The sequence below is a fragment of the Oncorhynchus tshawytscha genome, linkage group LG30, assembly GCF_018296145.1.
Source record: "Oncorhynchus tshawytscha isolate Ot180627B linkage group LG30, Otsh_v2.0, whole genome shotgun sequence".
In the NCBI taxonomy this organism is placed as follows: domain Eukaryota; kingdom Metazoa; phylum Chordata; class Actinopteri; order Salmoniformes; family Salmonidae; genus Oncorhynchus; species Oncorhynchus tshawytscha.
The window spans coordinates 42,554,171-42,577,969 of record NC_056458.1 but is presented as its reverse complement, the minus strand read 5'-3'; the positions used below and the strand labels follow the sequence as shown (position 1 = coordinate 42,577,969).

General features: G+C 43.9%; 2 protein-coding genes across 5 annotated transcripts; one reads left to right on the top strand and one right to left on the bottom strand.

Moving 5' to 3' along the window:
- Positions 1 to 7,527: 7,527 nt before the first annotated feature.
- On the top strand, positions 7,528 to 11,325 carry LOC112228305 (interleukin-12 subunit beta). The gene is made up of 8 exons (XM_024393503.2): positions 7,528 to 7,620; positions 7,762 to 7,858; positions 8,058 to 8,342; positions 8,532 to 8,637; positions 9,503 to 9,681; positions 9,904 to 10,055; positions 10,295 to 10,419; positions 11,295 to 11,325. Exons 2-8 carry the CDS (start codon positions 7,762 to 7,764, stop codon positions 11,320 to 11,322), a joined length of 972 nt encoding a protein of 323 aa, XP_024249271.1. The 5' UTR covers positions 7,528 to 7,620; the 3' UTR covers positions 11,323 to 11,325.
- A 558-nt stretch (positions 11,326 to 11,883) lies between these two features.
- Positions 11,884 to 23,684, bottom strand: LOC112228304 (ubiquitin-like domain-containing CTD phosphatase 1). 4 transcript variants are annotated; one of them, XM_042309771.1, is made up of 12 exons: positions 22,701 to 23,684; positions 21,889 to 22,127; positions 20,644 to 20,820; positions 20,366 to 20,457; positions 20,072 to 20,157; positions 19,787 to 19,902; positions 19,485 to 19,583; positions 19,374 to 19,411; positions 19,012 to 19,110; positions 18,788 to 18,904; positions 13,994 to 14,121; positions 11,884 to 13,858 (listed from the first exon to the last, which is right to left on the bottom strand). In XM_042309771.1, exons 3-12 carry the CDS (start codon positions 20,795 to 20,797, stop codon positions 13,831 to 13,833), a joined length of 957 nt encoding a protein of 318 aa, XP_042165705.1. In that variant the 5' UTR covers positions 20,798 to 20,820; positions 21,889 to 22,127; positions 22,701 to 23,684; the 3' UTR covers positions 11,884 to 13,830. The 4 variants fall into 4 exon arrangements, with proteins under 4 accessions (XP_042165705.1, XP_042165704.1, XP_024249269.1 ...); XM_042309770.1 differs by lacking the exon at positions 21,889 to 22,127; XM_024393501.2 differs by lacking the exons at positions 21,889 to 22,127; positions 22,701 to 23,684 and adding an exon at positions 21,288 to 21,522.
- Between the last annotated feature and the right edge of the window lie 115 nt (positions 23,685 to 23,799).

The window sequence follows — 23,799 nt, the reverse complement described above, 5'->3', positions numbered from 1 at the left end:
TTAAGTTACAGCTTTATTAGAAAATGGATCAAATTCATTTCCTCATCAATCTACACACAACACCCCATGATGACAAAGCAAAAAACAGGTTTTTAGAAATGTTTGCAAAATGTATTTTAAAAAATAATCATAATTTAAATATATTTACATAAGTATTCAGACCCTTTGCTATGAGACTCGAAATTGAGCTCCGGTACATCCTATTTCCATGTTTCTACAACTTGATTGGAGTCCACCTGTGGTAAATTAAATTGATTGGACATGATCTGGAAAGGCACACACCTGTCTATATAATGTCCCACAGTTGACAGTGCATGTCAGAGCAAAAAACAAGCCATGAGGTCGAAGGAATTGTCAGTAGAGCTCAGAGACAGGATTGGGTTGAGGCACAGATCTGGGGAAGGGTACCAAAAAATGTCTGCAGCATTTAAGGTTCCCAAGAACACAGTGGCCTCCATCATTCTTAAATGGAAGAAGTTTGGAACCACCAAGACTCTTCCTAGAGCTGGCCGCCTGGCCAAACTGAAAAATCATGGGAGAAGGGCCTTGGTCAGGGATGTGACCAGGAACCCGATGGTCAGCCTGACAAAGCTCCAGAGTTCCTCTGTGGAGATGGGAAAACCTTCCGGAAAGACAACCACCTCTGCAGCACGACACCAATCAGGCCTTTATGGTAGAGTGGACAGACAGAAGCCACTCCTCAGTAAAAGGCACATGACAGCCCACTTGGAGTTTGCCAAAAGGCACCCAAAGGACTCTCAGACCATGAGAAACAAGATTTTCTGTTCTGATGAAACCTAGATTGAACTCTTTGGCCTGAATGCCAAGCGTCACGTCTGGAGGAAACCTGGCACCATCTCTACGGTGAAACATGGCGGTGGCAGCATCATGCTGTGGGGATGTTTTTCAGCTGCAGGGACTGGGAGACTAGTCAGGATCGAGGGAAAGTTGAAAGGAACAAAGTACAGAGATCCTTGATGAAAACCTGCTCCAGAGCACTCAGCATCTCAGACTGGGGCAAAGGTTCATCTTCCAACAGAACAATGTCCCTAAGCACACAGCCAAGACAACACAAGAGTGGCTTCGGGACAAGTCTGAATGTCCTTGAGTGGCCCAGCCAGAGATCCGGACTTGAACCCGATCAAACATCTCTGGAGAGACCTGAAAATAGCTGTGCAGCGACACTCCCCATCCAACCTGACAGAGCTTGAGATGATCTGCAGATATCTGCCAAAGTTGCTTCAACAATGGGTCTGAATACTTATGTAAATGTGATATTTCAGTTTATTTTAAATGTTATTTGGTCAAACATTTCTACAACCTTTTTGCTTTGTCATTATGGTGTATTGTGTATAGATTGATGAGGGGGAAAAAAACTATATAATCCATTTTAGAATAAGGCTGTAACGTGACAAAATGTGGAAAAACTATGTAATCCATTTTAGAATAAGGCTGTAACGTAACAAAATTTGGACAATTTCAAGGGGTCTGGATACTTTCTGAAAGCACTGTAATTTTGGATATTAAAAAAAGGTTTAAACTATACCAAACTGTTTACAAATCTAACTGGCTTATGTTTGATCGTTTACAGTAATAAGGTCAGGTAATTTCCTGCAAGAGGAACTCAGCTGTCAGCTATAAATGATAAGTTGTTTAGCTTGTGAACCCCTGCCCTCATAATATTGTCATACTTTATAAATACATCCTATTATTTGTCAGATGAAATGCATTCAGGAATTTCCCCTGTCCATGTGAAAGCCTGATAGGATGTATTGGTGGAGGGAAAACCAGAGAACATGATCTGATATTACATTTACATTTCAGTCATTTAACTCGTATCCAGAGCGACTGAGTGCATTCATCTTAAGAGAGCTAGGTGGGACATAGTAAGTAAAGTAGCTATCAGCAAAGTCAGTGCTAGTGGGGAAAGAAAGTGTGAGTGTTAGTTCATAAAATGCAAGGATTGTAAAAAAAATTGTTTTTTAAAATATTAAGCAAAGTTGGAAGTTTGTTCTCGTCAATGATTATGGTTTTTTTTCACGTTGTACTGGCACATACCAATGATGTACAATAAATACGCCCTGGATTGCTGATGCTATGTATTGGCCATTAAGAGGCTTTTGAAACCACCGGTCGGCCATATTGGTTCTCCCCAGTAGGAGCAGTGCTCCATAGGAATGAATGGAATTCTACAGTATTTCAAGTAAATGTTTCAAGGAAAAAATGACATGTATTTTTTTGTAGTGGGGACAGAAACATTAGAACTTTCAATTTCGCTCACATAATATAGTTTTAAAGTTCAGTTGTCTGTGATAGATTAAACAAAAACACATGTAGATGTTAATAAATGCATTGATAGAGCTTCCAGAATATTTTTTTTACAACGGTGGGGGAGTGCCAAGATGGAGGTGCAGTGGCTTCAAAACAGTGCCCCCTGTTATCCATCTAGTGTATATATAAATGATCTGGTACATACTTACACTGAGTGCACAAAACATTAGGAACACCTGCTCCTTCCATGACATAGACTGACCAGGTGAAAACTATGATTCCTTATTGATGTCACCGGTTAAATCCACTTCAATCAGTGTAGATAAAGGGAAAGTGACAGGTTAAAGAAGGATTGTGTATGTGTGCCATCCAGAGGGTGAATGGGCAAGACAAAAGATTTAAGTGTCTTTGAACAGAGTATGGTACACAGGAGGTTGGTGGCTTCTTAATTGGGGAGGACAGGCTCGTGGTAATAACTGGAGTGGAATAGGTGGAATGGTATTAAATAAATCAAACACATGGTTTCCATGGTTTCCATGTGTATGTTGTATGTTGGAACCATTTTGGCTCTATGTTGGAACCATTATGGCTCTATGTTGGAACCATTTTGGCTCTATGTTGGAACCATTTTGGCTCTATGTTAGAACCATTTTGGCTCTACGTTAGAACCATTTTGGCTCTATGTTAGAACCATTTTGGCTCTATGTTGGAACCATTTTGGCTCTATGTTAGAACCATTTTGGCTCTATGTTAGAACCATTTTGGCTCTATGTTGGAACCATTTTGGCTCTATGTTGGAACCATTTTGGCTCTATGTTAGAACCATTTTGGCTGTATGTTGGAACTTCATTCCAGTACGAGCCGTGCTCCTCTCAGCAGCCTCCACTGGCTCCACACCTGTTGTTTATGTCGACTGGTATGGTAATAGGTGCCAGGGACACTGGTTTGAGTGTGTCAAGAACTGCAACGCTGCTGGGTTTTTCATGCTCAACAGTTTCCCTTGTGTATCAAGATCCACATCCAACCAATTTGACACAACTGTGGGAAGCATTGGAGTCAACATGGGCCAGCATCCCTGTGGAACGCTTTCAACACCTTGTAAAGTCCGTGGCCCGACGAATTGAGGCTGTTCTGAGGGCAAAGGGGTTGCAACTCAATATTACGAACGCATTCCTAATGTTTTGCACACTCAGTGTACAGTCAGGGGTGTTGAGCTCACAATGAAAAGGATGTTATATTTCTCAGGAGACCCAAAACAACACGTGCCCACAACACATTCAGCCCATATGACACCTCTGCCCCAATGGGGCGGCAGGTCAAATACATAACAGGCCCTGAATATGGCTATATGAAGCCGAACAATGTAGTCTGTTATTAGGAATTTATCAAATGTGACATTAATTGGATTGTATGACATTGAGAGAGGCCCTCTGACAGCTACAGGGACACCTCAGAGGAAATCATTGGGAAAGATTATAATGCTCTCAGCTCGCCTCTCCCTTGCAATTAGTCTGATGGTGTAATCCACTCCTCTGTAAACGGATGCCATATCTAATCAACATTCCAACGCTAGGCTAATTAGTAGGCCATCTCATCTGGGGGAGGATTCTACTGCTGCTACTGATCTCTACCCTGCATCCTAATGGTTCCAACATAGAGCCTAAATGGTTCTAACATAGAGCCATAATGGTTCCAACATAGAGCCAAAATGGTTCCAACATAGAGCCAAAATGGTTCTAACATAGAGCCAAAATAGTTCTAACATAGAGCCAAAATGGTTCCAACATAGAGCCTAAATGGTCTTAACATATAGCCATAATGGTTCCAACATAGAGCCAAAATGGTTCCAACATAGAGCCAAAATGGTTCTAACATAGAGCCAAAATGGTTCTAACATAGAGCCAAAATGGTTCCAACATAGAGCCTAAATGGTCTTAACATATAGCCATAATGGTTCCAACATAGAGCCAAAATGGTTCCAACATAGAGCCAAAATGGTTCTAACTTAGAGCCAAAATGGTTCTAACATAGAGCCAAAATGGTTCTAACATAGAGCCAAAATGGTTCCAACATAGAGCCAAAATGGTTCCAACATAGAGCCAAAATGGTTCTAACATACAGCCAAAATGGTTCCAACATAGAGCCATAATGGTTCCAACATAGAGCCAAAATGGTTCCAACATAGAGCCAAAATGGTTCCAACATAGAGCCATAATGGTTCTAACATAGAGCCATAATGGTTCCAACATACAGCCAAAATGGTTCTAACATACAGCCAAAATGGTTCCAACATAGAGCCATAATGGTTCTAACATAGAGCCATAATGGTTCCAACATAGAGCCAAAATGGTTCCAAAATAGAGCCAAAATGGTTCCAACATAGAGCCATAATGGTTCTAACATAGAGCCAAAATGGTTCCAACATAGAGCCATAATGGTTTTAACATAGAGCCATAATGGTTCTAACATAGAGCCATAATGGTTCCAACATAGAGCCAAAATGGTTCCAACATAGAGCCAAAATGGTTCCAACATACAGCCAAAATGGTTCCAACATAGAGCCAAAATGGTTCCAACATAGAGCCATAATGGTTCCAACATAGTGCCAAAATGGTTCCAACATACAGCCCTAATGGTTCCAACATAGAGCCATAATGGTTCCAACATACAGCCCTAATGGTTCCAACATAGAGCCATAATGGTTCCAACATACAGCCAAAATGGTTCCAAAATAGAGCCATAATGGTTCCAACATACAGCCATAATGGTTCCAACATACAGCCAAAATGGTTCCAACATAGAGCCCTAATGGTTCCAACATAGAGCCATAATGGTTCCAACATACAGCCAAAATGGTTCCAAAATAGAGCCATAATGGTTCCAACATAGAGCCATAATGGTTCTAACATACAGCCATAATGGTTCCAACATAGAGCCATAATGGTTCCAACATACAGCCATAATGGTTCTAACCTACAGCCATAATGGTTCCAACATACAGCCATAATGGTTCCAACATACAGCCAAAATGGTTCTAACATACAGCCATAATGGTTCCAACATAGAGCCATAATGGTTCTAACATACAGCCATAATGGTTCTAACATACAGCCATAATGGTTCCAACATACAGCCATAATGGTTCCAACATACAGCCAAAATGGTTCTAACATACAGCCATAATGGTTCCAACATACAGCCATAATGGTTCCAACATACAGCCATAATGGTTCCAACATACAGCCATAATGGTTCCAACATAGAGCCATAATGGTTCCAACATACAGCCAAAATGGTTCTAACATACAGCCATAATGGTTCCAACATAGAGCCATAATGGTTCTAACATACAGCCATAATGGTTCCAACATACAGCCATAATGGTTCCAACATACAGCCAAAATGGTTCTAACATACAGCCATAATGGTTCCAACATAGAGCCATAATGGTTCCAACATAGAGCCATAATGGAAGAGTCAAAGGAAGCAGAGTGAGATTAATTCCCCAGCTTATTTTATGAAACAATTACGATGTTATTTGTCAGGGGTCTTTACTGTAAAAACACAAACTCTAATTAAGTTAATTCGACTCCAAATGGGTGAATGTCACTGGATAAGATATTCAAAAATAAATCACACAAAAGCGTGTTTAAGTGAAGAAAACTAAAATGAACATATTTGAGATATTATCAGTGTGGATGTGGAGTCTTTGTAACCAGTATCACTTGCTGATGTAACCCATGTGAGAGCTGTGTGACTAAAGAGTTTGATAGATGAGGGGGAACTGAAGGGGAACTGTGTGGTCATGTAGATTTGATTCATTCTTCATCAAACATGTATTAAATATATTAAAGGGCAATTCATTTTGTGGAAATCCCTGAAAATAGTCTCTCATAAATTGGACATTTAGACTGAGGTTTTCCACCTGTGGTACAGTAAACCCCTGAATGGCAATCCGCTTTCCCAATCCACTTTCCCACTCTTTACCTACTTCCTCTTTTTCCTCACAATCTATGAATTCTTACCCGCATGTATAGTTACAAATGTACTATATACAGCAATTAGCTACACATCTAGGAACCCCCTCCACAAAGACAAAGTTCCCTAATGCAGACTACACGACTCAAGTGTTGGTAGATACTAGGTAGGCACATGATTCTCACTTCATCCCACCCATTTCCAGTTCCCTTTAGTCTCTTTGTATTGTTTAGTCTCAGTGTTCTACTTCCTGGGTTGCTATCCTAACCTCAATTCACACAAATGTTCTGTAAAGTCTGGGAGTAAACCTGTCGTGTTATATGGCACAGCTTGGCAACTACATACCTCATCCCCATATCGTTTTTATTTACTTTTTTTGTTGCTCTTTTGCACACCACTATTTCTACATGCACATCATCTGCACATCTTTCTCTCCAGTGTTAATTTGCTAAATTGTAATTACTTCGCTACTATTGGCCTTTTTATTGCCTTACCTCCTTACTCCATTTGCACACACTGTATATAGACTTTTTAAAATTGTGTTATTGACTGTATGTTTGTTTTACTCCATGTGTAACTCTGTGTCGTTGTTTGTGTCGCACTGCTTTGCTTTATCTTGGCCAGGTCGCAGTTGTAAATGAGAACTTGTTCTCGACTGGCCTAGCTGGTTAATGTAGCCTATGGATGTAGCCCACAGTAAGAACCAAGTCATGCCCCCTCAGAAAGAGAAACTAGTGTGGGATATTGGGATGATATATTCACGCTTCAGTACTGTATAGCAGAGCAGAGGTCAATAGAGGTTTTGAATGTGCTGACAAAGCACATTTCCCTCAGGAAAGAACTGACCTTCATTCATATTTTCATTATAAGGAAGGACAGCTCATGTAGAAATTGAAAATAAAAAGCACATGCTTCCTGAATCCTGCTCTAGTGAAATGTATTTAGGGGATTTAAGTGTGCACACATATTTTATACTGAACCACGTGGAACCCTAACCACACATCACAATGCTCTCCTGTCCATCTTAGACCAAAGTGGGAATGAGTTCCCCCATACCACTGCTGATGTCACGGGACTTGTGACCAGGTCATTAGCTGATTTCTGGATTGCATCACCACTACCTTGGTAGTGACATCAGTCACCATTCCACAGAAGTCCCGAAAACAGGGCCTTCCATTCAGCAGTCTAGTGCTTACCTTAACTGACTATACATTCTCAAACTCTGATCATCAAAAAAATGAGACTGATAGGTGATCAGTTCCTCTTCCTTGTCAGGATTCACTTCTGTTCCACTGATCTATAAATACTGTCTGGGTCCACCTGACAATACTACAGCCAGGAGAAACACTCTGCTCACATCTCATTATCAAGGTAAGACATAACGTACTTCTACAACCTTGTTGATTAAAGTCTATTTAACTCTGTCTGGTTCAGGAGAACAGTCATTAACATTTATATACAATACATGGACATGAAGTTTAAAGTACTGTTGTTGTTTTCTCTGTCTGCCAGATGAACATGTTACTACACCATGTCCTGTGTCTCATCCTTCACGTGGTATCAAGCAGCCAGTATGGGACAGAGACCATCGAGACTCTCATGCCAAATGGTGAATGTTTCAGGCTATATATAATCTTATCTTTACCCATCTTCTCCTCTTGACATATACACCATCTACTTCTGGTTGAATAACTTACGATGTAATAATATTCCTATGTCGGGAGATTAATGAAATTCAGACATTTGTGTAAAACAAACGTTCGACATGAACGATGTACTAAAAATAGTGGTGGCCATGTGGTTCCCAGTGAAGGTGGTGAAGGTGGAGCTGAGGAGCTTCACTGAGACGCAGGTCCCTCTGCTCTGTGGGGACTCCTATCAGGACACAGAGGTGATCTGGATGAAGGACAGTGAGCGTGAAGGACAAGGGAACCAGATCCAGGTGAAAGTGGAGGAGATGATGGGAGCGAACTACAGCTGCCACAACGCTGCTGGAGACTACCTCAACCACACTCTGGTGCTGGTGCAGGACATACCATCGCCCAACAGAACGAGACGCGTCCTGGAGAAGTCACATGATGCAGATGAGGATGGTGTGTGTGTATGTGTGCGCGTGTGTGTGCGCGTGTGTGTGTGTGCGCGTGTGTGTGTGTGCGCGTGTGTGTTTGTGTGTGCGTGTGTGTTTGTGTGCGCGTGTGTGTGTGTGTGCGTGTGTGTGCGTGTGTGTGTGTGCGCGAGAGAGAGTTTCCACCCTCTCTCATTCTGTTTCTCTTTTTACCCAGAGTACATAAGATGTTTGGCAAAAAATTACAATGGAACATTTCATTGCTTTTGGAAGAAGACCACCTATCGGACGTCAGCTGTTGTTGCTCTGGTCCAAGTAGGACAGTAAGTCACCAAACATACAGTAGATTAAATACGTATGACCAATGGGCTGATCTCATGTACTGATGGTTACATTATTTGATCTTGTCACAGGAGTGATGCTAGTCAAAGGTAATACTACAACAGTGCAAACGCTCTCTCCACTGACTCTCGACTGACTCTCTACTGACTCTCCGTTGACTCTCTACTGACTCTCCGTTGACTCTCCACTGACTCTCCGTTGACTCTCCACTGACTCTCCGTTGACTCTCCGTTGACTCTCCACTGACTCTCCGTTGACTCTCCACTGACTCTCCGTTGACTCTCTACTGACTCTCCGTTGACTCTCTACTGACTCTCCGTTGACTCTCTACTGACTCTCTGTTTACTCTCTACTGACTCTCCGTTGACTCTCCGTTGACTCTCCGTTGACTCTCCACTGACTCTCCGCTGACTCTCCGTTGACTCTCCGTTGACTCTCTACTGACTCTCTACTGACTCTCCGTTGACTCTCCGTTGACTCTCCGTTGACTCTCCACTGACTCTCCGCTGACTCTCCGTTGACTCTCTACTGACTCTCCGTTGACTCTCTACTGACTCTCCGTTGACTCTCCGTTGACTCTCCACTGACTCTCCGCTGACTCTCCGTTGACTCTCCACTGACTCTCCGCTGACTCTCCGCTGACTCTCCGTTGACTCTCCGTTGACTCTCTACTGACTCTCCGTTGACTCTCTACTGACTCTCCGCTGACTCTCCACTGACTCTCTACTGACTCTCCACTGACTCTCCGTGAAGAGCTTTTGATTTGTTGTTATGTTTGAAAATGAGTCTTCTTTCAGAGAGTGAGAAGTCCCAAGGCTAACCAGGAGATTTGTGTCCCTCATCCAGGTTCTCTGGCAGAAACTTCTCCTGCTCCGTTCACAGTGATGGTGCAGGTTTGACCTGTGAGGACCTGGACAGCTGTTCCTTTGCTGAGGAGGTGTCCCGTATCGACCTGACCATCTACTTCAGGAGCAACTACCTCCTAGAGGACTACACCGTTACACCGTTCTACATACGAGAAATAGGTACAGTAAGGCCAAGGAAAACATGTCCTCCACACTCATTCACTGTAATTAGCATCGTCACATCATTCAGGTTAATATACCCTACATCTCATTCCATCCTTGTTTCATGTAGACATGCTTTCTGTTGTGCAGTGCATCATGGGATTCATATGGCCACCGCTTCATCTAATTTGAACCTTCAGTAATATTGGTTCTGTCTGGTCTCCTTCTCTCCCTCGTCAGTGGAGACAGACAAGATCCACATCACCAAGGTGGAGGGGAACACCTTTCAGTGGGGGTACCCTGCCACGTGGAGCCTCCCATGCTCTTACTACCCCCTCACATTCCAGGTCAAAGTGGTCCACGCCAGGGAAAGCTGTGACTCTGAAAAACAGGTATAAGCCCATTTTTATACAACAATTGTGTTCTTGAAATCATCAATATCGCGATTTGTGATGTCTTGATTAACCATTTGATCTAGTCTGTGATACTATGTCAAACTTTACAATCATTACTTTTACAACATGGTACTCTGTAATTGTGACTTCAAACATGTATTAATGTGCAGAAGAACATTGTCACCAGGGATGAAATTCTAAGATGAGGGTACCATCTCTCCTCTCTTGATATATAGGTCCTTCTAAAGGAAACCAAAGAAACCAAGTTTACCGTCACTCACAGCTCCAAGAGGTATCGTTTCTGCCTGCGGGCGAAGGATGAACTGGTTGACCGTCCCTGGTGTCAGTGGACCGATTACGAGTGAGTCGTCTTTTTCACCAGATCTCTATCCTTTTCACCAGCTCTCTATCCTTTTCACCAGCTCTCTATCTTTTTCACCAGCTCTCTATCCTTTTCACCAGCTCTCTAGCTTTTTCACCAGCTCTCTAGCCTTTTCACCAGCTCTCTATCCTTTTCACCAGCTCTCTATCCTTTTCACCAGCTCTCTATCCTTTTCACCAGCTCTCTAGCTTTTTCACCAGCTTTCTAGCTTTTTCACCAGCTCTCTAGCTTTTTCACCAGCTCTCTAGCCTTTTCACCAGCTCTCTAGCCTTTTCACCAGCTCTCTAGCCTTTTCACCAGCTCTCTATCCTTTTCACCAGCTCTCTAGCTTTTTCACCAGCTCTCTAGCCTTTTCACCAGCTCTCTATCCTTTTCACCAGCTCTCTAGCCTTTTCACCAGCTCTCTATCCTTTTCACCAGCTCTCTAGCCTTTTCACCAGCTCTCTAGCCTTTTCACCAGCTCTCTATCCTTTTCACCAGCTCTCTAGCCTTTTCACCAGCTCTCTATCCTTTTCACCAGCTCTCTAGCTTTTTCACCAGCTCTCTAGCCTTTTCACCAGCTCTCTAGCCTTTTCACCAGCTCTCTAGCCTTTTCATTTGCTTTATTTCTTTCTTCAGTTTGTTTTAGTAAATACTTTCTTACAGCGTTTTGTTTTCTTCTAAACCTGCTTTGTTGGTTAAGGGCCTGTAAGTAAGAAGTTCACAGTAAGGTCTAAACCTGTTGTATTCGGCGCATTGGACAAATAACATTTGATTAGCTCTAATACACAGCTTTGTGAGAAGTTTAGGAGTGTCAAACTTTCAGTGCTAAACTGTGCATAGATGAAAGGTTTGTGACTGTCTTTGTACAACAGGGTAAAGCATCAACATAAGAAACATTGACAGGTATGATGGCTCAACCTATAACATTTGAATAGCATGTTATTTCATCATAATTTTTCAGTTAATGTGAAGTTTCTAGAAAATTATCTAATTTCTTTCTCTTTATAGTAAAAAGGAAAACACACCCAGATGACAGACAACATACCATCACTCAGCTTCAACCATCACATCCAAATATGTCTCGTCACTGAACAGATATTTTGTTTTACATTATACCGAAGAGAATAAAATGCAATGTAGTATATTATGATTGTTGTAAGTCAAATGTAAGGAGTTATTTATTAATTTGCAATAGTTCTGAAATGTAACCATGATTTATGTTATTTATCTTGTATGTTTCATTACCGTAGCATGAATATTTGTCTAAATAATGAAATAGATACAAAAAAATAAAAGCCCTGCACTCAGATACATGCCCCTGCTCATTTGTTAGCCATACATCTGAATCTGCAAATCGTCATTTGTATATATTTTTTTTTTTAAATGATCACTTTAAAGGCACTAGAATTAGTTCATTTTTTTTATAATGTAACTGACTGTATAATAATCAGACTGGTAAAGGAGCTTTTGTAGAAAATATTTAATTTACAGTTGGGATATGTTCACAGCAGTATCCACTTGTTAAAACATGTTCATGTAGTCTGACATAAATCACCACATTAGTTGTGTCCTGTTGTGTAAAAGATGAGGAAGCCAAGTTATTGTGAAGAAAACAGAGGTAACGATATGACAAAACTGACAACTAAAGCAATAATAGGTTGAGTCTGTTAGATGACAATGTAATGTAAATGTTGAGCGGCTTCACTGCAGGTGGGTTGTACGTTTTAACATTCAACAATTAAAAACATGTTCTAAGTGCTGCTGCTTAAAACAACAGACATGATTTACTATTGTCAGTCATCCACGTGTGTCTGGGATGCAAGGCTAGATACACACAGCTTGTTAAATGTCATTGTAAATAACAATTTGTTCTTAACTGACATGTCTAGTTAAATAAATGATAGTACCTTCATTTAACAACTGAAAGCATATATATATATATATATATATATATATATATATACATTCACCTTTGATACCCGAGAAGAAGGTAACAAAACATTGTTTCCAAGAAAACAAAAGTTATAAGGAAGTCTGTATAAAATAAATATTTGACAATCCAAAACAGATAGTTTAAATAATATGTAAACCCCGACATGTATTTAATTTCCTCTGATAGCAGTTGATCTTCAGCTTATTGCATAACTTTGCAAGATGACGTGAGAGAATGAACGCTCTAGTGTTACTGCCAATGGATAAAGCAAAATGGAAGCAAATACTGAATTGCTGTTCCTTTTAAAGAGAAAACTAGTAAGGGATAAAAAGCTGTCTGACTCGATGCTCTGAACCATATCCCTTCTTCCAACTGAAAATATACAATTCTATTTACAAATAAACCTCATAAAACCGGAGAACTCTGATCTGACTTTAGTGTCTAGCGCTTAGGCTGAGTCTGCCAAACAATGCCTTTAATTGCCCCCCCACACACAAAAAACGAAGTGCCTTTCCCCCATTTATTTTCAGTCACTTCACTACAACAACTATTGTTTGGTTCAGTGGACCTAACAATTGCCTGAGAATATGAAATAAATGTTCAGTTCAAATCGGAGTTGTGTCAAATGAGTAATATAAAAACATACAGTGTAACCAGGTGCAGAGATATATTTGGTTTCCAGGCATAGCTGAGGTCAACAGACAATGAGGAAAAACTAAAGACTGCCTGATGGATGTCATCACCTGTCTCCTTCTGAAATGACCTCTGTGACCAGCAGCATATGGACGTCACACTCCTAATAAAGGCCTAATACACCTCAGTGTCAAACCGTGCACTCAGTAACTCAGTGACTGTGCCAGCTTCACTCAGTGACTGTGCCAGCTTCACTACATCTACTTGGTATGGTGGTGTCATAGAGGAGAGAGCCGCAGGGGGGAAAGAGGAGAGAGCCAGAAGAGAGCCGCAGGGGGGAAAGAGGAGAGAGCCGCAGGGGGAAAAGAGGAGAGAGCCGCAGGGGGAAAGAGGAGAGAGCCGCAGGGGGGAAAGAGGAGAGAGCCGCAGGGGGGAAAGAGGAGAGAGCCGCAGGGGGAAGAGGAGAGAGCCAGGGGGAGAGGAGAGAAAGAGAATAAAGAACACTATCAGTACAGAACAAACTCATGTTCGTATAACTCTGAGGTTAAGTGTCATAGCTACAGATGACAGTCACTAATCTGAAAGAACGATTGGGTGAAACCTAACAAAAACCATTGCATGTAAACTGAGTACTGATGGGTGTATAGTATTTACTGTCTCCCAGACTGAAGTCAACAGAGAAAGACATAGATGAGGGAAGAACAGAAGTTTTTAAAAAAGCCAAACAATAGGAAACAGCTCCCAGTCAGAAACAGGCAGTAGTAGTTTTGTGAGGGCTTGAGTGTCCAGCACTGTTCCTGGTTGAGGAATGACCATCCCTTCACACATCCACAACATTGCTCTCACTGGCTTTGTTTCTTTGCACGATACCTGCAGACATACACCACAACATACCAATGGTCACAGTTATGATCATCTAGTAGAAAGAAAAAGGTCAGGACTGAAGCAGAAAAACAACAGAAACATACGTTAAGATGAAGTTAGTTGCAGAATCAGTAACCTTACCTCTCCCAGTGCTTATGGTTGAGACCTGAGAAGTCCTCCAGTTTGGCAATCTCTTTAAGATACTGGGAGAGTTTGAAGAGCTCTTTGTCTTTCTCACGGTTTAAGTGCGCTTTCATGAATGGACGGATCTAAAAGGGGGGGACATTGAAAATGAGTTGTATCAAAATAAACACCATAATGACAGCTGGCAACTCGAAGACTCAAGGAGGCTTTGGTAAGGTTATTGAAAACTGACATTAAAACGCAGAGCGCTCTATTTTCATCTGGCCTTAAGCCATCACTATTGTCAAAACACATGCTAGTTTGCAATTGACCTGTTAAAGCCTTCACACGTCTGTTTTCCAACCCTAGCCCAGGTCATATCTGAGGTGGGAGGGAGGGGTGGTCATATCTGAGGTGGGAGGGAGGGGTGGTCATATCTGAGGTGGGAGGGAGGAGTGGTCATATCTGAGGTGGGAGGGAGGAGTGGTCATATCTGAGGTGGGAGGGAGGGGTGGTCATATCTGAGGTGGGAGGGAGGGGTGGTCATATCTGAGGTGGGAGGGAGGGGTGGTCATATCCGAGGTGGGAGGGAGGGGTGGTCATATCCGAGGTGGGAGGGAGGGGTGGTCATATCCGAGGTGGGAGGGAGGGGTGGTCATATCCGAGGTGGGAGGGAGGGGTGGTCATATCCGAGGTGGGAGGGAGGAGTGGTCATATCTGAGGTGGGAGGGAGGAGTGGTCATATCTGAGGTGGGAGGGAGGAGTGGTCATATCTGAGGTGGGAGGGAGGGGTGGTCATATCTGAGGTGGGAGGGAGGGGTGGTCATATCTGAGGTGGGAGGGAGGAGTGGTCATATCTGAGGTGGGAGGGAGGAGTGGTCATATCTGAGGTGGGAGGGAGGGGTGGTCATATCTGAGGCGGAGGGAGGGGTGGTCATATCTGAGGCGGGAGGGGTGGTAATATCTGAGGTGGAGGGAGGGGTGGTCATATCTGAGGTGGGAGGGGTGGTAATATCTGAGGTGGAGGGAGGGGTGGTCATATCTGAGGCTTGAGGGGTGGTCATATCTGAGGTGGGAGGGGTGGTAATATCTGAGGTGGAGGGAGGGGTGGTAATATCTGAGGTGGAGGGAGGGGTGGTCATATCTGAGGCGGGAGGGGTGGTCATATCTGAGGTGGGAGGGGTGGTAATATCTGAGGAGGGAGGGGTGGTAATATCTGAGGTGGGAGGGGTGGTCATATCTGAGGTGGGAGGGGTGGTCATATCTGAGGTGGGAGGGGTGGTCATATCTGAGGTGGGAGGGGTGGTCATATCTGAGGTGGGAGGGGTGGTCATATCTGAGGTGGGAGGGGTGGTCATATCTGAGGTGGGAGGGGTGGTCATATCTGAGGTGGGAGGGGTGGTCATATCTGAGGTGGGAGGGGTGGTCATATCTGAGGCGGGAGGGGTGGTCATATCTGAGGCGGGAGGGGTGGTCATATCTGAGGTGGAGGGAGGGGTGGTCATATCTGAGGTGGAGGGAGGGGTGGTCATATCTGAGGTGGAGGGAGGGGTGGTCATATCTGAGGTGGGAGGGAGGGGTGGTCATATCTGAGGTGGGAGGGGTGGTCATATCTGAGGCGGGAGGGGTGGTCATATCTGAGGCGGGAGGGGTGGTCATATCTGAGGTGGAGGGAGGGGTGGTCATATCTGAGGTGGAGGGAGGGGTGGTCATATCTGAGGTGGAGGGAGGGGTGGTCATATCTGAGGTGGAGGGAGGGGTGGTCATATCTGAGGTGGGAGGGAGGGGTGGTCATATCTGAGGCGGGAGGGGTGGTAATATCTGAGGTGGAGGGAGGGGTGGTCATATCTGAGGTGGGAGGGGTGGTAATATCTGAGGTGGAGGGAGGGGTGGTCATATCTGAGGCGGGAGGGGTGGTCATATCTGAGGTGGGAGGGGTGGTAATATCTGAGGTGGGAGGGGTGGTAATATCTGAGGTGGAGGGAGGGGTGGTCATATCTGAGGTGGAGGGAGGGGTGGTCATATCTGAGGCGGGAGGGGTGGTCATATCTGAGGTGGGAGGGGTGGTAATATCTGAGGAGGGAGGGGTGGTCATATCTGAGGCGGAGGGAGGGGTGGTCATATCTGAGGCGGAGGGAGGGGTGGTCATATCTGAGGCGGAGGGAGGGGTGGTCATATCTGAGGCGGAGGGAGGGGTGGTCATATCTGAGGCGGAGGGAGGGGTGGTCATATCTGAGGCGGAGGGAGGGGTGGTCATATCTGAGGCGGAGGGAGGGGTGGTCATATCTGAGGCGGAGGGAGGGGTGGTCATATCTGAGGCGGAGGGAGGGGTGGTCATATCTGAGGCGGAGGGAGGGGTGGTCATATCTGAGGCGGAGGGAGGGGTGGTCATATCTGAGGCGGAGGGAGGGGTGGTCATATCTGAGGCGGAGGGAGGGGTGGTCATATCTGAGGCGGAGGGAGGGGTGGTCATATCTGAGGCGGAGGGAGGGGTGGTCATATCTGAGGCGGAGGGAGGGGTGGTCATATCTGAGGCGGAGGGAGGGGTGGTCATATCTGAGGCGGAGGGAGGGGTGGTCATATCTGAGGCGGAGGGAGGGGTGGTCATATCTGAGGCGGGAGGGGTGGTCATATCTGAGGCGGGAGGGGTGGTCATATCTGAGGCGGGAGGGGTGGTCATATCTGAGGCGGGAGGGGTGGTCATATCTGAGGTGGGAGGGTGGTCATATCTGAGGTGGGGGGTGGTCATATCTGAGGTGGGAGGGGTGGTCATATCTGAGGCGGAGGGAGGGGTGGTCATATCTGAGGTGGGAGGGGTGGTCATATCTGAGGTGGAGGGAGGTCATATCTGAGGTGGGAGGGGTGGTCATATCTGAGGTGGGAGGGGTGGTCATATCTGAGGTGGGGGGTGGTCATATCTGAGGTGGGAGGGGTGGTCATATCTGAGGTGGGAGGGGTGGTAATATCTGAGGTGGAGGGAGGGGTGGTCATATCTGAGGCGGGAGGGAGGGGTGGTAATATCTGAGGTGGAGGGAGGGGTGGTCATATCTGAGGCGGGAGGGGTGGTAATATCTGAGGTGGAGGGAGGGGTGGTCATATCTGAGGCGGGAGGGGTGGTCATATCTGAGGTGGAGGGAGGGGTGGTCATATCTGAGGCGGGAGGGGTGGTAATATCTGAGGTGGAGGGAGGGGTGGTCATATCTGAGGCGGGAGGGGTGGTCATATCTGAGGTGGGAGGGGTGGTCATATCTGAGGCGGGAGGGGTGGTCATATCTGAGGCGGGAGGGGTGGTCATATCTGAGGCGGGAGGGGTGGTCATATCTGAGGCGGGAGGGGTGGTCATATCTGAGGCGGGAGGGGTGGTCATATCTGAGGCGGGAGGGGTGGTCATATCTGAGGCGGGAGGGGTGGTCATATCTGAGGCGGGAGGGGTGGTCATATCTGAGGCGGGAGGGGTGGTCATATCTGAGGCGGGAGGGGTGGTCATATCTGAGGCGGGAGGGGTGGTCATATCTGAGGTGGGAGGGGTGGTCATATCTGAGGTGGGAGGGGTGGTCATATCTGAGGTGGGAGGGGTGGTCATATCTGAGGTGGGAGGGGTGGTCATATCTGAGGTGGGAGGGGTGGTAATATCTGAGGTATGTTCTTAAAATCATACGCCAAATTCAGGCAGCACTGGTGAGGATATTTAAAACCCAACCAAAATGTGGTCTTAGTGGTAACGATAGCTGGACTTACTGCGCTACGATAGCATTACATTAGGTTTGTTAAAATAGCCCAGACTCTCAAACAAACGCTGGTCTCTTAGAATGGCCGCCATCACATTTGAGCAAATATTACGCCAGCCTCTAATTAGTGTCAGGGTCCATAGAAGTGAAAGTACACGTGTGGACATTTTACTGGTCTGCTCCAGTGGATTCCACAGCACCTCGGTCAATACACACGTCTGTCCATGTAACCAGTGAGGAGAGCTGACTAGTTCTCTCCTTTAGTGACATTTTTGCAACGCGTTCTAAATATCAAACTGAACAGATGGACGACAATGTGGTTATCAACCTATAGAGTAAAAAAACCTCATCATAACGGGGTGAGCTGGTCTCTCGCCCTCCCTTTTTATCCTCCATCCAGAAAGTACCACGACCTCAGAAACTGAGCACATTTTACTCAGACTATTGAAAGTAGCTGGCGACTGGAACGAGCTGCAACAAACACTCAAACTGGACAGTTTTATCTCCATCTCTTCATTCAAAGACTCAATCATGACACTCTTACTGACAGTTGTGGCTGATTCACGTGATGTATTGTTGTCTCTACCTTCTTGTCCTTTGTGCTGTTGTCTTTGCCCAATAATGTTTGTACCCTGTTTTGTGCTGCTACCATGTTGTGTTGCTACCATGTTATTGTCATGTTGTGTTGCTACCATGTTATTGTCATGTTGCTACCATGCTGTGTTGGCATCTGTTGCTGCCGTGCTGGTGTTGTCTTAGTTCTCTCTTTATGTAGTGTTGTCTTAGTTCTCTCTTTATGTAGTGTTGTCTTAGTTCTCTCTTTATGTAGTGTTGTCTCTCTTGTCGTGATGTAGGTTGTCACACACACACACACAATTTTTATTTTAAATCCCAGCCCCCGTCCCCACAGGAGGTCTTTTGGTAGGACGTCATTGTAAATAAGATGTTTTTCTTAGCTGACTTGCCTAGCTAAATATATATATTTTTAAATCCACACCTCCAATGGTAATAAATGCCGTCTCAAACAACCGCAAGTGAAGCAAAGAAACACCATGTATGTAATGTAAGTTCTAGCAGAACTTACCTTCAGTCCGTTCTGTGGGTTCATTAGGAAATTTCTGCCAATGTCGTCAAACATGATGGTGTTCCTCTTGTTGTAGAACTCACTGTACTTTCCCCATATCACCCCGAGAGGCTTCACCTGTAACACATCCATCACAACACTGTCTGGAGACAGTTCGTTCAGGCAACTGGGACATGAATCAGTGGGATCGAGGAGGTTGTCTGCTCCAGTGTAGGCCCACTCACCTCCACTACACCCCTCTTAGGCGTGTGCACGGTGATCATGGCTGCACTGTCCAGCATGAAGGTGATCTTGTAGTTAGGGTTGTCTGTCACTCCCAGCTCCTGAGAAACCAGAGGGCACGGTGAGACAGTCACATACACCACAACAGGAAGGCAACATCTGATCTGACATTCTATACTACAGGTCAATAGCGCATATTAAATCATTGCTGCTCAATATGCATGTGTACAGTGCTCTCAATGGAAGTTTACATGTTGTGAAAAATATTTTTGGGGGAAACACTGCCTCTTTCTGGCCATGAAGAGTCAACAAATTGAGACTGAAAAAAATAATAATAATAAACTTATCAGAAAGGAATACTTACTTTCATTTTAGCATCAATCCACTTCATACTCGTGGCAGCTAGAACAAATTAAACACAAATTAGGGCCAGTTAACTTCAACTGTACATCAAAACAAGCAGTTTGGTACTTACACCAGATGACGATGTCATAGTCCTCATACGCCGAGGTCAGGAACTCATGGAGAAAAGGCCTCATGAGCTCCTGTCCCGTCTCGGCACATGACTTGTGATCTGGAATGAAACAAATCACAGAGAAACATGCTCAAACGTGTGGAAAAAAAAGCATAAGGACAAGAGTATAACATCTTTCAACAATATTCTACATTCTTAAAAATCTAAATTATGTTTCATATTTAGAAAATGGTGAAATTATTAAATCACTTAACTAGGCAAACAGCAGTGCCCAGTGCAGTTTTAATCGTCTTCTTACTCACCAAACAACGTGTAGTCCACATCTAGTACCAACAGACTCTTTCCTACCCTGGGTGGGTTCATCCCCTCCACTTTGTAGTCTTTCACACGGCGGGCTATCTTGGCCAAGTTCTCCTCTCTAAAGAAAACAAAAAAGGGCATTAAGTTAAAACAAGACATTGGACTGACTATGTGATCTTAGAAAACATATCGTAGAGTGCCAAGCGAAGTTTGAGCCGAATCAATTCATTACTTGTATGACTGAAACTACGCTATAAATGATTTGGATCTGCAAAGTCCAACTGCACCTGTTCTGTACTTCAATCACCTCTTCTTCAATGTCAAAGTCATTGACAACGTCATCATTCTCCGGGGGAGGTGCTAAAACATCTTCCTTCACAAAACAAAACAAAGCGATTGAGTGTTATGAGGCCTAGGTCTTTGACATGCTAAAGTTAGAAACATCAACACTCTACAAGTCCGTGCTTGTTGTGACATTGCTTCTGGTAAACAGCTGGAAGCAGGCTCCACCAATCACAGTCCTAGGTGTGGAATGGTTCACCATAATGTTTAGTACAAGAGCAGAAGAAAGAGGAACCCACCAGACTCTCCTCCCTGCTGCCCATCATCATGATCTTGGTATTGGGTTTCAGCTTCAGTGAACCAAGCTTCACTTGGTCCTCTGCTGGTTTGCCTGGGAGAGGGACAGAACCATTAAGACGTGATGAATCAGATATCCAGACAACTCAGAAAAAGGCAGAAGTCCACAACGGTGTGAAGCGTGAGAGGGAAAATACTTCCATACAATCTGTGCTGCACGTGCCAATTAACTCTCAAATGCAGTAAAACAGTTATTGGCTTTTTACAGATGGGTTTTTACCTTTGACCTTTAATCCTAGGAGTTTCTGCCTCTCTGGGAGAACCCCTGTCAGGGACTTGATGGACTGCTTGAGGTCCAGCACAGTGTCCTCTTCGGAGAGTGTCCTGATGGAGTACTCCTGTCCACCCCATTTAATGATCACAGACACAGACATGCTGGCGCGAACCTCCTGCAACACTTGTACGAGATCAGAATAATAACTCCCAGTTAGCTACACATCCAGAAAACATAACAGCAAAGCAATCTTATTGGAGATTCATTGCTTCCAGTACTTTGCAATGAAAACAAGTTATAAATTAAGTTGAATATGGCTACCATATAGTTTGTTAGTTAGCTACCTAGGTTAGGGTTGGCCTAGTATTATCTTCCTAGATAGATTCAGCTCACGCCATTCAGTAAATTAGCTAGCTAGCAAACGTTAGCAAGCAAGTTATTTTCCGCAATTTATCAAATCACTCAGATGCAATCTGATCAAATGATGATTGAAAAAAAATGTACATCATGTCTGGCATTACTAAGAAAAAAAATGACTTGCGTGTCTCTCATTCATCCAGATCGAGCTAGCTAGCAAGCTAAATCGATGGCCTGCCAGCCATGGACTGTTATTTATACAAGAGTCAAGACAATCAGATGCGCATTCATACCTAAAAAATTGCGGTGTGCCACAATTCCCTTCGTTTCTGTGGTGTGCAGGAACACGTGCTACGAAGTATAATAACGGTGTAAAGTAAGTGCTTTCTTAAAACAGGTTCATTCAGTGTTGTTTAATAATCAGCAGTCGTTTCTGTCGCCCGGTTTGTTACCAAGCGCGCTTCGTTTATAACTTCCTGTGGGTGGTGTACTACTAAAATACCGACAGATGGAGACAAATAGCAAGGGATAAAGGTTCAATAGCCAGCACTTGCAAATGCATTGATTTATCCCATTTTTAACTACACAAATAATATACTTGACGTTATATTGATTCACCTAAATGTAGGCTTTGTGCTGTAGTATGTAATTTTATTTTGTCTAAAAAGTGACATTTATTTTCAACTCTATCGAAGTATTTTAGAGCCCTTCAATCATGCTTCTCAGTTCCATTACATTACACATAAGTGTCATTGGACAGAAGGAGTCTTCTCACCGCTCATTAGACAGGATTATGAGGGCGGCATTTTCTGAGCTGAACCGACCAAGACGCACCACCAACAACACATACAACCTCACATAATACTGTCCAAAAACAATTACAATCTCTCTTACCAGTGGCATATGGGCTTTTTAGGTGAGAGCTGATACCGCCCTGTGATATGCAGGGCCCACTTTGTCAAAAGCAGGAATGGATAATATTTTGCTTGTCCATTCCCAGTGCTCCTCTCTAGGGTGATGTTGGAGAGACTCATCGCTGCAACTCCACCAACGTTTTGTCCAAAAAATGTACATAACATAAATCCTGTAGCACATAGGATCTGGCAGAAATAGTATGTGGCCTTTTATGTAGCCTACAGATTAGAGATAAAATGGATGACAATGTAATGAGACGGACACTGTTTACATCATGCAGGTTTCTTCGATCAAATAGCCTAACCTAAATGGCGCTCAATCAAACAAACATGCAAAGTCATGTTAACAAACATATCCTAAAAACTGGACACGTCGAAGTAAAATGGACAATATGAAATGGACCAATCACAACTGTTGTCCAGGAGTTTCACCCCATTGTCATGATCACTGGTTTCAAGTTTGTATCCATCAATTTTTGACAAGCTGATCATAGTGAAAAATAATATACCTCTGCATTTCCCCCTGTGTAAACACATTGGACATATAATCATAATAACTCCTGATAAAGTTGGGTAGCTGATATTCAAAGATTAAATTGCCAAATTGATTCATTATAGGAATCAGAACTAATACACCAATGCAACGGGCCGTTTTACAAACAGTGGGCCTACCACATGGATGGGCATTCATAAAATTCCATTTCTGGCAGATATGGTAGGCTACACCCAAGTAAGCACGAGCCGATGTCTTTTGGATGTCTTTTTCTGGTGTTTGACAAAAGGTAGACTTACCATATAGATGGGCGATCATACAATTCAATTTCAGGCAACACTCTAGGCATCTCAGTAAGCATGGACCGACGCTGACGCCTTTTGGACATCTTTGTTTTGGTGGAGTCCAGAACGGCCTTGATTTCCACATCCACGGACATTGATTTTTGGTCCGGACCGGAAATAAGCTTTTTGTGCATATGGAAAATGTATGGGATCTTTTATTTCAGCTTATGAAACATGGGACCAGCACTTTACATGTTGCGTTATATTTTTGTAGCATGCTCATAATTGAAGAAGGCCGCCAGAAACGTGTTGTCACTGAAAAATAATGTTGCCTGCAACTGTGATAAAGCCATTAAAACAGAATACAGTGAGTGTATATTTTGCATTTTTTAAATTCATGAATTCTTTTAATTTGATATGAAAGAAAAAGGGCTTGATGTTTGTAGAACCTAATTGCAATTGAGAATCAATTCATGTTTACATGGAGTTTTTGGCTGTTTTGGCTAACAGAGAAGTCTACCTCTGTAAATGACCAGGTCCCTCGGAGTAAAGGTACTAGGGCTGAATGTTTATATACTCACATCATGTGTACATCAAACAAACAGTGAGGAATATGTAAAATACCACGTTTAAAACTGCAATATGTAACTTTTTTAGTTTACCCGGACAAAATCCACATAGAAATATTAGTTATAGAACTGTAATTCTCAATGAAAGGAAGTCTAAGAAGCAGTAGATATGTTCTATGGGTGCTATTCCTATACTTCCCTTACTTACATTTCCTTTTTGCTTCTTTTACTTTCGGCTTCAAACAGCTGAATATACAACATTTTTGGTAAAATTAGGCGAATTATAAGAACATCATTCAATTAAATGGCAGAGCGATTTTTGCATATTCCACCTGTAATTACCTGATTCCCGAGGTCTGTCTAGGCGTATCCCAAATGACCTCTGGAATCAGCTTGCGCTCAAATCGTATTTTCTGTTGAGCATTGCAAACGTAACGAACAAATTTAGAAGCTGTTGACAATTTAAAAAAAATAACACCCCAAAAATACAGCGTCTCTCTCAGCCCAGCCAGGAGTTGTCCTCTAATTAAGAGCGGCGGCGCATG